Source organism: Gymnoscopelus microlampas, assembly GCF_963454915.1.
Source record: "Gymnoscopelus microlampas genome assembly, chromosome: 3".
In the NCBI taxonomy this organism is placed as follows: Eukaryota; Metazoa; Chordata; class Actinopteri; order Myctophiformes; family Myctophidae; genus Gymnoscopelus; species Gymnoscopelus microlampas.
In genome coordinates, this window is record NC_139940.1 from 14,173,793 (window position 1) to 14,190,551 (window position 16,759).

Sequence of the window (16,759 nt, forward strand, 5' to 3'; positions counted from 1 at the left end):
TGTTTTTTTTTTTTTTTTTTTACTAAAAAAATTATTGTTATCATTATGTTTTGCTATGATAGATTTTTTTATATATATTTTTTTGTACCATTACAAGACAATGACTGGTGTGGAGTCTCTTGTCTTATAGAAAAAAGCATGCATGTTTCCGTTTCTCCTCTTCTCTCTCCTTGACCTCTGTGTGATTTCAGTCTATTTCTTCTCCCCTGCTATGAAAGTCTGTCGGTTGGTTTTTCCTCCTGTCTTCCTCCCCAATTTCGCCTCCTTCCACCCCTTCTACACCCCCCCCCCCACCACCCAGCGGGACGTAAGGCTTCCATAGAAACGTGTGTTCTCTGTTGCATCAGCTGCACATCTCATCGAGAGTCCCTTTTACTTCCTGTCACGTGTTTACAAACCCAAACAACTGTGTCCTTGATACCTGAAAAGGAACAGATTAATAGATAGATAGTGTATATGCTCCTTCCTTTCCTCCTTTCCCTCAATCCTTCCTGACTGCAGTGGTCAGTCTCTGGAGAGTCTTGTGACAGGTCGGATCACTCAGTTGGTTGACAAGGAAGCCACCGCTGACCCCTCCCCCTCCGTCTCGCCTTCTTCCTTCGCCTCCAGCATCATCTGTCCGACATCAGAGGCCTTCCGCTCCGCGAGGAGCTCGACCGGCGGTTGCCCCGGACTACTGCCCCCGGAGGCCTCGCCTTGCTGCTGCCTGGGCGGGGTTAACATGGCCGCCTCCGCCTCCAAGTAGAGTGTCACCTCCCCATCCTGATCAACGCACACACACACACACACACACACACACACACACACAGAGGCGTGCGCGCGCGCATGCACACACACACACACACACACACACACACACACACACACACACACACATAGGGATGAAATGAGGGTATTTCAAATGCCCTGAGCTCAGGGACCTACAAAGATGACCTAGTTTGCAATTTTATTGTTTAATATAACTGTTAGCTTTTGTTATTGTCATGTGAGTCATGTGGCTCACTCACTCTGGGACCACTTTTGCTAGAATGATACATTACATTTATTTCAAAATGTAAGCTCAATGAATCTGCCTAGCAACACCGCAGCACGTTCCGTCCCTCGCGCCACTGAAGCATTGTGTACAGCCAGGCCTGGAAGCGGTGGTGTTGTTACCCTGATCTCCCTCCTCCGAGGTACGGAGGTTTTGCCAATTCTCGCGACAGGTTGTGTTTATGCATGGTGACTCAGAAAGGGATTACAGAGGTTGTTTGTACCCCCTGGAGGTTGGCTCGTGAGACTGGTACCTCCTCAGCCAACATCTCTTCAAAACTATAGCTGCTTTCGCTGCTGGCAGAATGAAGGCTTGGGCTGAATACGGAAACAACACTAAACATCTCACGCCCACCTTGAACGTCTGACCAACTCTCTGAACAGCCAAAATAAGTTCAGAGAGCCAGCCCCCACTGAAGTTCAGAATTACGTCATTTTGTAGTTATTGCCTATACCCAGCAGAGCAAACCTTGGCTGTTCGGACAGCCCTTAAATCTAACCCTAACCCTTGACACCATGTCCACCTTTGACCTCACCTTGAGCTCATCCTCTTCTTCCTGCTGCTCTAGTAGCGGAGAGTGATCCAGTCCCAACACATCATCTCCCATCGGGACGCCAAGGCTTTGCTCCACTACCGCTGACACGCCCATGTAGCCACCGGCCTCTGTCTGATAGGCCTCCACCTGTTGCCCGGTGTTCCACAGGTCAACCAATGGCGGATGGGTGGCCGATGCCATGCTGTGGATGGTGCTGTTAGGCGTGGCTTGCAAAGAGTGGTTGGCACTGTGAAGCCTGTGTTCCAGAGCCTGGAGAGAGGAGAAGCGAGTCACTGTTAGACTTAAGTTGTGTTTCGACATGGTTGTGCGGAAGTACAGATCCCTGGATGCATTCATTATTGTTGTTGTTATGGTACATTTCACAGAAGACGCGAGTCATGCAACACAATTCAATATTAAGTCAATGTAAAGTAGTGTTTCTCAACGGGGGCGGTACAGCCCCTCAGGAGGAGTACAGAGAAGTTTGGGGGTCGCTGGAAGCCAACTCTCATCATGTCAGTATCATGGTCAGTATTATGGTCAGTATCATGGTCAGTATCATGTCAGCATCATGGTCAGTGTTACGCTCCACTTAAAACACATTACATTTCACTTAGAAATGTTGCGTTCCACTTATTTATATGTATCTATTATCTAAATCCTATGAAACTAAGTATTTAATTGTCACAAATATCTTCCATGCCTCCAAGTATTAAAACATCTCCCATGCTTCTATAGCATGAGAGATATGTCAGCGTTTTATAAACGCTAAGTCCCTGGTTTGAATCCATTTTCACATCTAAATCGAGGCTAAGTACGTAGTTGTTGTCACAAACATTTTCCAAGTATCTGTGGTGCTGGAGATAAGGCAGTGTCCTAGAAACACAAAGTCCCTGGTTCAAGTCCACCTTTCGGATCAGCTTCATGTTGCATCTAAATCTAGTAAGTTATTAGTTGTCACAAGCCTCATCTATGTACCTATAGGGTGAGAGAAAAGTCTGTGCTTTGATAACAGAAGATTCTTGGTTCAAATCCAACTATGTTTTCCAAGTTTGTATCTGGCTCTAATCTTTAACTGAAGAGCGTGCATAAGAACTGATTAAGTGTGAACCATGGTGGTACAGTGGTAAGGTACATGCCTTACACACAGTATTACATCATTGCACAGTGAATTAGGATACATTAAATGTATCTGCAATATTTTATACATTTTATGACAAATTGCAGATCTACAAGCTTGCAACATGTGTTGTGATATCACAGTTCTCTAAATCCTATGGAACCAAGTATTTAATTGTCCCAAATATCTTCAAAGCCTCTGTGGTGCAGGACACTGTTCAGCGTGGCCGAGACTATGTTTTCGCCCCTGTTCGTCCATCCGTGTGTCCGTCAGTCTGTCTGTAACCAGCTAATTTCCGGCACCGTTGGACCTATCGGCATGAATCTACACTCCCTGGAGGCCAGAGCAGAAAATATCAAAAACATTTTTTAAATATTACTCCTACAGATTTTGTCCAAACATTACGCAAATCAGTACACCATATCTCTGTAGTCATGTGATCAAGATGTATCTGTTTTTCATATTCCATCCTGATTGGCTAAGATTGGCTTTCAAAGTTTGCAGGAGTGGCCCGAACAAAATGTCTCAAATCATGAACGCAGCGTCCGATTGCTGTGAAACTTTGCATGCACATTCCCTCTGTAGGCCAAGAAAGAAATGCCACCCTACATTTTTCAAATTGGCCTCAAGGCAGCGCTTTAACAGGCAGATTCACGTTTTGCCCTATAGCTATTGAACCGTAGGTCATACAATCCAAGTTATTCCCCCCTTGGATTCCTTGGATTATTACACAACTCCCAAAAAAAGCCACGCCCAGGGCCATTTCCACCTGACAAGTTTTCCACCATGTTTCTTTTTTTTTAAACTTTGCTGGCCCACAATGAGCACATTTTTCTAGTTTTTATTGCATCCAGAGTGAGTTCATCTTAACAATGGAAATCCTCCTTAACCACATGGACCCGAGCATCCATATTCATAATAGGAGAACATTCTGCGAAAATAGGTGAATTTTCACAGAAAATAGCCGATCTACAAGAGCTTGTAGATCGACTAATTTCACTCTTTGATGTACAACAAAGTATAAGGTTTAAGTGGTTAGAGACACCCCAAGGTCACAGGAAATAAGACAACCTAAGAGTAGCCCAACACAGCAGTCTAAGATAGAAAAAACAAAAATTTGGTCTATCCTTGACACCTCATTATGTCAAGCAGTATAACAAACTCTAACAAGCAAAACCTTGGTGTTTGAAACAAATGCAATTGTTATCGAAAGAAATCAAGTAAATATCACCTGTTCATTGCAGTATGGCTGTGTTGTGCACACAAGGTGATGAGGTTAGCTCTTTTTGATATAGCTAGGAGATTGTTGTTTTCATTTGCCCTTAGATACTGTAGGTACTGGTAGACATTACATTCTTTACCCCTGGTCTAGTTACATTCCAGCCATGTCACAATTACCTAATTCCTAACCCAACTACCCACATCCCATTCGCACTTTCCCAACATTGAAGTAGGCTACTGGAGTGTATCTTCTATTAATGAACGCTGTTTTGGTAATCGCACAATGAAATCATTTTCCCTAATTAATATGTCAGTCCACTGCCTGCCTGCCAAGTGGTGATAGACAACTAAGGTCACACAGTGTCAGGCAGTATGACCACTGAATGTCTAACCATATTTTTATTATAGGAATTGAACTTATGTATTGCTGTTGTTTTTTTATTTAATAATTACACTACCACTGACTGAACTATGAGCACATGAGAGTTACTGTATGACACTCTTTCCAACACTCCTCTCTATTTGCCTTTAAACAGTACAGAGTAAAAGTGAATTTGAGCCAACAACCTTTACAATGCATTTCTCTGACATATATATAGATAGGCTAACAAACATCAAGGCTATACTACTGTAGCCTAACTAGCACACAGCTTCCCTGTACGAGTCCCAGGCCCCCTGTATAGATGAACGCTGAAGTGCTTTGACATTCTGAAGGCATACAATGGCACTTCAATAGTGCTAGTCATCACTCAACAGTTGGCATGAAAAGGAATGGCTTGGCACGCAGGTTCCGGTCGGAGTGACAGATTTGTTTGTTTTGCTTTTCATTAAATATCTGTGATAAAAAAATAAAAATACACGTTTTTAGGCATAACCCCCCATCACCACTAAGGAAAAAAGGGAGAGACGCATGGTCCAGCAGTACCTTGATGGCGTGGGAGTTAAACCTGCCAGCTATCTGAGCACAGGCCACCGATCTAGAGCACCTCACCATTGAGCCAAGGCACCTTTGGGTCATATTGAGTAATTGTATTCATTGTGTACCTGTTGCTGCTGATACTGCAATATCTGCTGCTGCTGCTGGTAGTGCTGTAGCTGCTGCATCTGTTGCAGCTGCTGCAGCTGACTCTGCTGCTGGAGGTTCTGCTGGAGCTGCTGCTGGAGCTGCTGCTGCTGCTGCTGCTGGGCCAGGAAGTGGGCCGCGGCCGCTTGCGAGTCAAACGCTTCGGTCCCCGGGGGCGACATGACGTAAGAGCCCGTGGGCGCAGACGTCACGCCGGACGGCTCGTTGGTGATGGGCTCCCAGGCGTCGGAGGAGGAGAGGCAGTACAGGCCCTGGGAGACGTAGGTGTGGGGCCAAACATCTCCGGAGGAGTGATGCAGTATCTGATCTGCAGAGATGGAAAGGAGGCACTCAAACTAAGAACAGTGTACACCGTAAAATACGGAGTGTCATGGGCGGTCCACACCAAGGACGATAATAACGACAACTATAAATACTGCCATGTCATTTTAAAAAACGTTCAAAGTGGATGATGGTGTCACTGTCCACACCACAACACATTTACGGGGCATCACATTCACACAGTGTGGATGTCCACATTATTATCGTTATCATTCTTGGTGTGGAGGACAGCCCATTAATGTAGAAATAGACCATTACGGGTTGATTTGTACACAGCTGAATTAATACTCTATATTTGACTGTGTGCAAGCATTGAGCTGTCCTGTTCAAGGTACTGGTATTAAGGGGTTCTTACTGAGGGTTAGGCTAGTACATGTAGGTGTGATACCCCATGTCTGTGGGTAAAGGTAAGCATTAGGGTTAGAGGTGCAGTATGTATCTGATCAAAAAGTTCTAAGACTTGAATATATCAAAGCATGCATTATAACATTATTATGAGCTGTCCACCTCTGAGTGCTCGTATAAGGATGTTTTAATTTGATTGAGGGCCAGTCTTGCATGTGAAAGTGGCAGCTCATAATAATACTTTATGTACAAAAATGTTTTGAAAATGAAGTGAACTAGTTTTAATTGCCCTCATGTCAGTAGAAGTTCATAGTGTTGTTGACTGGTTTTCAGTCTAATGCCAAATTTGTATCACTACTTGCAGGTACTTTATGATCTGCGAAATTTGGAGTATGCGAGACCCCCAAGCCCTTGCTGTCCGCTCCACCAATCAGAGGTAATGTATTTTTCAGCACGACCAATCCCTGCACACGGTGACCTCTATCACCATGGGTATGTGCAGTGCACACAATTCTTCCGACAGCCAGCATCAGACAAATAGCTCTTTTATAACTCCCTGGAAACAAGCTGGCTACTATTGGTACTTACTTCAAGGTCCTCAGGCTAGCGAGACTGATATTACAGTCAAGAAAATATGCTGAAGGGAAGTTTCAATGTCATGGATCAAAGCAGAATGAAAAAAAGAAACCTCCACAAATCTAGATACACCTATCAGCCTCATACAAACTGTCAATAGTGTGCTTATATTAATTTAATGATGAAATATGTATGTTCATATTACTGGTGACAGTGTCTGTCTGTCTGTCTGTCTGTCTGTCTGTCTGTCTGTCTGTCTGTCTGTCTGTCTGTCTGCTATTTAGTATACGCATTGAAGTGTACCTGAGCAAGACCCCCCTCTCATCATGACCATCTGAGAAGCCATCAGCTGGGTGCAGCTGAAACTGAATTTCTCCCACAGGATTAATAAAGGACTACCTTTTATCTATCTATTGCCATGGTTGGCAAGAAAGAGAGAAAACAGACAACAATATACTGTAATAGGTTTATCTTCAGGGGAGACAGATCTCACGTACTTTATCAAGTTAACTTTGTTTGAACAAACCTGTGTTGCTGAGGTAGTATACTCAGACTTTCGATTAAAGCAGGGAAAAATACAGCCCTCTTAACCAATCACAAGATTAAAACTTTTGACGTATGGCAGACATCCTCTGCCACTGGTGGCAAACCGAAATGACACTTAAATCAGTTTGCTTGTTGGCTCGGCACCCTGGCCTGTCGAACCGAGGAGAAAAGGAGTAGTGTGCCGCTAAATCAAAACCCCTCAGTAGACAGATTTCCAAAACACTAGCCTGACAAAACACTGCTGAATATATGATCTGACCGAGGCTCTCCAAGGTGTGCTGAATACAGGTGTCAACAAAGTCAAACAAACTCCATGCTGGCACACTATACACCACCGGTGATTCATCAGCTGCACTCCAAAGATACTGCAAATGCCACCTGATAGATGCTTCTGACAAAGGATGCTTCTTACATGCTGTATCTTGGTCAATTCTAAAGCTGCACTCCATAACTTTTTCAAGACTAAAACATTATTTTAACCCAACTGCATGGTGCAGTATGTATTACATTACAATATATCTACTGTTGGCCTACTGCAGCCGGTTGGAGGTGGTTTCCCTGCCATTCTGTTGAGAAGTTTTGATCATGTCTGCTCATGTTGATCATACCTGATGTAGGACATTTATTGGTTGACAATAAGTATTGCATGAAGATCAAAGCATAATATCTCCCATACCCATGCAGGTTTTCAGTCCTGTAGCTCAGCAGTAGAAATGTTGGCACTTAGGACATACATCTTAGATGGATTGCAGGTTTAACCACATTAACCATAGCTATTTTAGGTGAACATTTTACAATTTCTTTCCACGTTTCTTCAAAAACGTCCAACAAATAGGTCTTAAATGGATCCATTAAAGCATCACTTTAAGGATGTTTGCATAATTTTAAGCATGGATGGGATCAAACACCCCAGCTGTTCATGATTTCAAACCGCAAGAATAGGAATACCTTAACTGCTTGTTCGTTGTTAGTAGTTGTATAGACAGACAAACATTTTAGCCCCTTCTCGGCTAAAAGCTGATTTGACTTAAAAACATGATAGATAAAAGATAATTTGCTGCAAATAAATTCTTTATCAAACACCCCTACGCAGGTCTATTATTTTTCAACAACAAAATACTGCCTAAGGTGCATCGCAACTCCAACTTGTCTCCACACACTCCACAGTATGAAAATAAAAACCCTGATTGTGTAAGAAATGAAGGAACCGTGGGGTGTACACTGCACTGACAACACAGTGATGTGGAATAATGATGACCAAGTGAACTAGCTATTTATACAAATGCAGATCCTTGTTTTCCACCCTCCCTCTGGCCATGTTAGTGAATGTGAAATGAGAACTCGGTCAACGCCTGAAGGCTGAGAGAGAGGAGGTGGAATAAGATGCATCCTTCATTGAAAATGATCGACTGTCCAGCTTCACTCGTTTAGCTCTGCCTACATGAACATTGATGCTTAACCACTTGAACCCTAGCATCCCTCTTCTGGGGCTAAGATAACAGATCCACACATCACAGCCGTGTGATGCACTGTGAGCTTGTACATCTCCTATTGTTGTCGGATATTTGGTGTAGAGTGAAAACAGGAGGGGACCTAATGTAGATAGAGCCCTTGGGAACTCCGTTCAACTACGGGTTTCAAACCCAGGTCTCCCGCACAAACATTCTATCACTGAGCTGAGACAAAACACCCACTTGGGCAGGGGAGATGTTGCACTTTGAGCTTCAGTCAGTAGGCCTACTATTTTGTCAACCTGATAACATGGTCTACATTTCTCAATAGAAGAGCTTCTATACCGATTGGTTAAAATAAAGGTTTTATTCACACAAAAAACAGAGCTTCAACAGTATTTGTGGTAGCTAGCCTTGTCTTACTGAGAGTTTCACAGTAAACAGTTCAATAAACACAAGGTTATGGATTGATTTTTTAGTTTTTATTTTTTTGGCCTCATGTGGTGTAATCGTCTATTGTTAGAAAAACAGTCCTTTGTTAACCACTTTCAACTTGGCGTACCTATTTTGGGCATGACATTATAAGATAAAGTACCAAATTTATTTTTCAAGAAATTAAAAAATAAGAACCCTCAAAGAAATTCAAAAAAGAGTAAAATTGTGTAGAAATCCTAGATTAAAATAGACTAGAGCAGGGGTCTTCAACAGGGGGCTCACAACATGTCGCTCTTGATGCGACACGTTGTGAGCTTGTAGATCTGCTATTTTCAAATAACCGATGTATACAGTAGGTTTAAGTACTAAGTTGTAAGTGCTCATGTGGCCCACAGTTGCTTCTTTTGGGCTTGTTTTCCTAGACCTGGTTGCTTGTTTCTTTCACAGAATCTGGCAACACCGATACCGGCTTCACGTGTAGTTGTTGTTGTTGTTATGAAGTGAAGACGGGAGTTGCCTAGCTGCCTTAAGTTATCATAGTGGGCATGTTATTAGGTTTTAATGGGTTAGGTGGTCTGAAAAGAAGAATGGATATATTATGGACATACTACTTTTACAATCCATCTGAAAGGAATGCAATGCACCTAACGGGAGAGGGAGAAGGCGTGCCACGCTACTATTTTTGCAACGGTAAGCTAACGGCAGTCCATTTACTGACATAATAAGTCGATGTTACTCGATAATTGGCCCGTGGTAATGTTTTTCCTACTTCCTAAAGGTTTTCCATAACATCTGACGCTAGCTTCAGGCTAAAGCTGGCTTGTTTAAGCTAATGTAATAGACCAATTATTTGTTTACTAACATTGAGAGACTGGATGCACAGGTGATTGTTTCAAGCAATCAATTCTCAACTTGTTGTTTTGGGGTGCGCTGGTTTCAGTACACCCGAACCCCCTCTTGTGTGTTGGCTTGTGAGGCGCGTCCTAGCGAGACCTGATAGAATGGCTTTCATTGGGCGCATACTGGTTGCGCGCACACTGTTTCTTATCAGTGTGCAATGGATTGTTTAGCCTTGCATAATCTCTCAAGAACAGATTCCGACCTGCGGTGGAATCTGTCGGAGCGGTTCGTCCTAACCAGTGCGCATTGGCTACAAGTGGGCGTGCCTTCAGATCAGGAAGTGGGCCGCGCTTTACCCAATCAAATGTAGTGGGCGGGATTCACGTGTCCATCCACCATGATCCACCCTCCCCCCCTCGAAACTAGCCGAAACTAATTTAACAATAGCGTCCTCGGAGCGGACAAAACCACGGAAAGATATTCACATTTTAAATTACTCTTTCATCATAGAAACAAGTGGGCTTATAACCAAAACCATCCATGTTCTCTGGGAGAAGTGGTGTTAGTGTTCCGTGTAGAAATATTGTTAGTGGGAATGAAAACATGGTCGCACCAACCGGAAGTGATGCGCTATAGGCAGACATGAAACCGGTGTTTCCCTGCGCTCTAGTCTAACATTATACTCCTGCCAGACTCCACAGAATATCAGAAAAGCAGAGGTCGCTGTTTTTCATTTTCTGTGGGGTCTGGCTACGCGAGACTAAGCCTTGCATGATGCATCAAGACGGTCATTGGTCAGTCTTACTCTTGTATCAAGGCTATGGATTGTTATGAGTAAATCTCTTGCTTCCTGTCTCTTTCTGACTGTCTGTGGGTTGTGTGACAACTGCATGTTGCCAGTTTAGTGCTACCATAATACACAACTGTCAAAAATACATCATTTTTTGTAGGAATACATTTGCCTCCTGTGTGAATTGTGCATATGAATAGGATCGGGCAGGTGTATACTACTGTATTTTAACATCAGTCATAATGGTGGTACTTGGAGAGACAAATATCTTCTGGGTGGTACTGGTACAAAAAAAAGATTGAGAATGAGAACCTCATCTAGGCTATTCTATTTTCTGAACATGCAGTATTTTGTGTGAATTACAGTATGTGTTGTAACACACGTTGTATCCTATTGTGTTATCCCCTAAAATGGGATATCTTTTATGATAATACTGTTAGCAGTCATATCTTAAATACAATATATATATTGACCTAATTGAATTAATTATATTAATACTATATATTAATATTAATACATTATTGTATTTTCTTCGTTTGACTAAAACCAATGACTAAAACTAGACTAAAACCATTTGAGTTTTCGTCGACTAAAACTAGACTAAAACCATTTAAGTTTTCGTCGACTAAAACTAGACTAAAACCATTTGAGTTTTCGTCGACTAAAACTAGACTAAAACTAGACTAAAACTATCAAGGATAGAAATGACTAAAATGTGACTAAAACTAACAAGCATTTCGTCCATAAGACTAAGACTAAATCTAAAATGGGTGAACATCACAAATGCAACATCCTGACCTGAGAGGCGAACCATTGCTCCGATCAGCACCAAACATGGCACAAACACTGTTCAGTGGTCTACCATGAGAATAGTCACACCAGGGACCACGTTGTAAAACCCAGCTTTTTGTGGCAGGGGCCCCCAGGAGCCACACGTTGTTGAGGTGCACCGTAGCTCTGATCCGCACCAAACTTGCCACAAACACTGGTCAGGGGCCATGAGAATAGTCACACCAGGGGCCACATTTTATAACCCAGCTTTCTGTATCAGGGGCCCCAAGGGGCCAAGTTGTACAACCCAGCTTACTGTGTCAGGGGCCCACAGTGGCAACACATTGAGGCGCACCGTTGCTACGATCCGCACCACTTGGCACAAACATTGTTAAGGGTATGGCATGAGAACAGACACACCAGAGTTCACATTGTATAACCCAGCTTATTGTATCAGTGGCCCCCAGGGGCCACGTTGTACAACCCAGCTTACTGCTGCCAGGGGACGCCAGGGCCACACGTTGTCAAGGCGCACAATTGCTCCAATCCACACCAAAAAAACTAAATTGCACACATACTGCATGGGGCGCTACAGCAGTGCTACAGTAGTGGTCATAACTGGTGATTATTGCTTTGATCAGTGCCTTATAGGACTAGATTTTCAGGCCACATAGTGGACTGAAAATCCAGTTTTCGAAAATAGCTACAAGCTCATAGTGCCTGCGTTGCTTCCTTTTTTGGCTATATTGCATTTTTTTAAATAGGGCTTAAGTGGTTAACCAGAAAGACATGGAAGCCATGTTACACTTGATAAACCGTGTCAGTTCAAATGTGAAGTATATGCTGTCATGCTTGCTGTCCTCTTTACCTCGGCTGGTGATGCTCTCCTGGTTGACCTCACTGAGGTGGGCTACACTGCCCTGGTTTGAGCCCGACCGCGGGCTGTCTCCGTCCATGGAAGTCCACGCCATGAGAGTGGCCTCTGAGATGGCAAACTGCTGCAGGATACCTGAGGTCAGAGTTGAAAGGATATGTCAGGGTCACTGTGAGGTGTTGGAGTCCAGATTAAATGTAAGATTAGTTGGCCTCATGCCCAGACATAATTGCTGATGAGGGTTAACAGCAGGCTCCGCAGAGAGCTGCCATGAGTTGAACATCATTTATACTTCTTCATATAACTATGTTGCTGGCCGAAATTCACAGATGTTCAACATAGAATTATAGATTATACTTAACTCTGCCATACCAAGGCCAATGAACACTATATTTGACAAATTATAAATGCACGAAATCTCTGTCGTGCATTTATAATGAACTACAAATATGTGCCTGTAGTTCACGTATCTCGAGAACCGTCCGACCGTCAAACTTCAAACTCGGCGCGTGCATAGCCGACGACCCGGAGGAGTGGCGTGCCTGGCGTAGAGGATTGGCGGTTGCTTAGAACCGACGATCCAATCAATACGCCCATATATAGGCATATATGGAGATGAGGTTGTCCAGAAGCACCGATCTGACCGCTATGCCCATATATGGGCATGCCCATATATGGGCATGCCCATATATATGGGATCAGTCTATATATGGGCATGCCCAAATATTGGCCCAACTGACTTCAAACTCAGCGAGCGAATCACGAGGACCAGAGGGAGTGTGCGCCAAGTGGGAAGTTGGTCGGATCAGCGAAAAATCAGCGATCCAAAAATATCGATAAAACCATAAATCCCCATTGGAGTATACTCCATATAATATACAGTATGAGGATTTGTGGTTTTATCAACGGTGGCCTGTGTGTGTGTGTGTGTGTGTGTGTGTGTGTGTGTGTGTGTGTGTGTGTGTGTGTGTGTGTGTGTGTGTGTGTGTGTGTGTGTGTGTGTGTGTGTGTGTGTGTGTGTGTGTGTGTGTGTGTGTGTGTGTGATCTGCATGCTTGTGTACCCTGACCTGCGGTAAAGCGCGCCTCCTTCTCGCATTCACTGAGGTCGCTGTACTCGTCGTTCTCTCGCCGCCGTTCCAGCTCCCGCTCTGCGGTGGTGATGCGGGGCGCGGGGACCCCCCCGGGGCCCACCTCTGTCATCTGCCAGTTCTGCCACTCGATCATGTGGGCCATGCGACCCTGGGCCATACCTGTGGGCTTGGTCACCCTCTCCTTCATTGAGCGGCTGGCACCTGTATGGGAAGGTGACATAGGGCAGTGGTTCTCAAACTTTTTCATGTTAAGGACCCCCAAAATAGTGTTTTTTTGGCTGCGGACTCCTGTCTCAAAACGTATTTTTGTGCCAGGATTTTTTTTTAAAGTAGCCAAAGTATAAAATATGGTTAAAGTGGTTAATGACATAGAGGGGATGGAAGAAGGTTTATATGGAGGGATGGAGTGAGCAAGGAGGATAGGTAAGAATAGGGGGAGTGGTTGGGATGTTGGGGGAAGCGGGGAGAGGTTAAGGTAAAGGAGTGAACAAAGCAGAAAAGGAGAAGCAATGCAGGGAGGAGAACAGGGAGAGGGAGGGGAGGTAAGGGAACCAGAGGAAGAATTCAAATGAAGGAGAAAGGTGAGATGGTGGGGGAGGGGGGGGGCAACGAGGAGGATAGAAGAATGGAAGATTTGGGTGTGTAGGAAAAAGCAGGATATGGAGGACGGTTAGGGCAGTGAACGGAGGGGAGGGAGGAAGAGCGGAGTGTGGGGTGGTGCGGGTAAAGAGAGGAGAGAGGAAGGCTTCAAGTTGCGGTAATGATGAGAGTGAGAGCAGAGTGATTTGGGAGGATTGGGGGAAAATAGAGGTCAACATGGAGGAGAGAGAGAGAGGGAGTTAGGAGTTGGCACGGTTTGAGCGGAAAGAAAGAAGAGGGAGGGGCAGATCCGTGGAAATATATGAAAATGAAGAGAACATGTCAGAGACCAGGGAGCTATGGAGGCCTGTGTATACTGGGAGGTGGAGGGGTTCTAGATGACTTTGAGCTAAATGTGAATCACAATGAACATGGCACCCAGCAGGGGGCTAAATGACAAGGGTTGTTGAGTGAGGAGGTTAAGGAGACTGGGAGGGCTGTTGCATGTATACGAGCAACAAGGGGGGGGGGTGTCTGGGGGGGTACGTCTAGTCTGGGAGAGGTGCATTATGGGACGGAGGAGGTTAATTGGGGTGAGGTGGCCGTGTGGCGTGAGTAATGAGAGGTTGGCTTGTCGACATGCTAGCTTTCGCACCTTCGCTATGCTTGCGCTGCGCTAAGCAGAAAACGCTTCCCCTTTCTCCTCGCTGTCTCCTGGACAACTTGGCTGAATCACATACCGCATAATACATATTTCTGTGCATTATTATCCAAAGGGAGTTAAAAAAATAGATTCAAACCGTGCCATGGGGCTGATCCTGGCTGATGTTTGCATAATGGCTTCGTTCCGTTCATGTAACCAAGATACAATGGCACATGACGCCATACACAAATCCCTTGATATTTTATTCTGTGTGAGTGCCTATTTTACCTGCATTGGAGTGCCGATGAATATGAATAAATTATTTATTGGAATAATTTATAGGAGCACATCAGTGCCACACTGCGACAGCTGGGCTCCAAACTGCCATAATGCATTCTCAGAACAACTGCACCGTACAAAGCAAATGTGATAAAACCCCAAAGTATCACACTGACTGAAAGCACACTTCAGTGGCACTACACCGTGGTTTGTTTAAAAGAGCACGTCGCACACTTTATCACATTATTAATACAGTTATAAAAAAACACAACAAGACAGTCACACCACAAAGACCAATTCAACATCACATCACAACCTGTTAAATAACACTAAAAACTACACCTCCCACTCACCACTCGCCCCTTCTATTGAGCAACTGCAGCTGTATGCATATAAAGCAAAGCAAAGCAAAGTTTGTTGTTTACCCAGGGTGTCGGACTAAGTACGAAACTTGTTTCCAGCCGGACCCTGCATGGAAGCCTTGCTCAAGGGCTATTCAGCGGTGATTCATGATTGATGTGATGAATTGGGGAATCGAACTAGGGACCTTCCGGTATCAAGGCCGCCCCTCTAACCACTAGGCCACCGCTGCCATATGACGGTGCATTGTGGGTAAGCATGTATTTCCAGGACCATGATGTGAATTCAGTGCTGTTCCATCAATGGGTGACCAGTCCCCATTGACGAGTGCTACTGTGATGAGAGCAGGGAGTGAAAAAAAAGAAATGGGTGGGGGTGGGGGGGATCCTTTTGGGTGCCATGTTGGCTCCAGTGCCCCGGCTAAGGCAAGGAGACAACATGGGGTCAGTTTTCCAGCTTTGACACAGACACACACCTGACAAGCCTAGACAAATACACCATTTACCGTTTACGCCGGTCAGTGAGGACTTAGCCAGAGCCCCGATTCCATAGGCGTTAGAAGAGTTCCTCTTCATCCGGGGCAGAATGGACGTGGTGTCTTCCATCGACAGCTAGAGGGACAGACGAGACACAGAGGGAGAGAGAGAGAGAGAGAGGGAATGGACGAGGGGGAAGAGGGTGGAGTGAACGTGGAGACGTGACAGTGATGGGAAGGTGTGCCAGAGCACACAAAGACATTGAAGCGAGAGTGTGAGTTAGAGGAGTGGAAAGAAAAGGTGATGATGTAGATGGGTGGGTTAATAACACGTTGTTAAATAACTGATAAGAGAAGCATTTGGACAGAGACTCCAAAAACCTACATTTCCCAAATTTGTACACTGTAAAAAAAAAATACAATTAGGATTTTACAGTGAACAAATTTCTTTGTTCTTTTTTTGGGTGGAGCAGCTAGCTGCTCAAGGGAAGTGTAGTTTTTGATCAGCGACAATAAGGACACATTAAGTGATTGTTCTACCCACTACAGTGTGCACCACTACTGTAAACTGAAAGAGCTAAGAGTAAGAGGGGAGAAGGGGGGGGGCGTGAGGTATGAAAAGAAAAGAGTGAGTTTAATTTAAAAGAAGAAATAAATCAAAATGAACAACGACAGGAACAAAGTAACAAAAGCAAAAAGCAAAAAGCAGGGCAAAACGAAGGAATGATGTTCACAACACTTACATTGATTCCTTCCCATGAAAATTCAGAACGTCCATGCTAAAGAGGAAGAAGAAAACGAAACAGAAGAAGAGAAGGGCAGATGGGGTGAGGGGAGGGGGGCGGGGATCAGGAGACAGAGAGAAAGAGAGACAGAGAGAGAGAGAGAGAGAGAGAGAGAGAGAGGGGTGGGGAAACGATTGGAAGTTGACGTATGGGGGGGACAGGGGGGACAGAGAGAGATTGTGACAGCGGGGAGATAGCACAGCGAACATGCAGAACTAGCAGAAAAGAACTATAGCAGCACCAGGTATAAAGAGATATCCACCATGTATATAAAGTTTGTGTGTCTGTGGCAGGCGGGCGGGCGGGCGGGGGAAATATGCCCAAATATGGACATGCCTGATGTCACAGCACTGGCATAGTATGCCCAAATATGGACATGCCTGACTTCACACAGCACTGACATTGCGCAAATCGGCATTGGTAGGCAACAGTTGGCGTCAGCGCAAATTGCCGTTGTTAGGGAACGGTTTCTATTGTGTGTGATGTCAGACCAGAGCTCGATCAGCAACAGAGAGAAGGGGGGAGGGAGGGAGGGAGGGAGAGAGAGTAAGAATCAGAGACAGAGTGAGAATCACAGACACAGAGACAGAGGGAGAAGGAGAAA

At 44.6% G+C, this 16,759-nt stretch overlaps 1 protein-coding gene across 1 annotated transcript; it reads right to left on the reverse strand.

Moving 5' to 3' along the window:
- Positions 1 to 540: 540 nt before the first annotated feature.
- On the reverse strand, positions 541 to 15,506 carry fam131bb (family with sequence similarity 131 member Bb; the record flags this gene model as incomplete). Its single annotated transcript, XM_084052212.1, has 6 exons — positions 15,401 to 15,506; positions 13,011 to 13,235; positions 11,937 to 12,077; positions 4,954 to 5,300; positions 1,569 to 1,838; positions 541 to 762 (listed from the first exon to the last, which is right to left on the reverse strand). The coding sequence occupies exons 1-6, from the start codon at positions 15,498 to 15,500 to the stop codon at positions 541 to 543; spliced, it is 1,305 nt and encodes a 434-aa protein (XP_083908338.1). The 5' UTR covers positions 15,501 to 15,506.
- Positions 15,507 to 16,759: the final 1,253 nt, after the last annotated feature.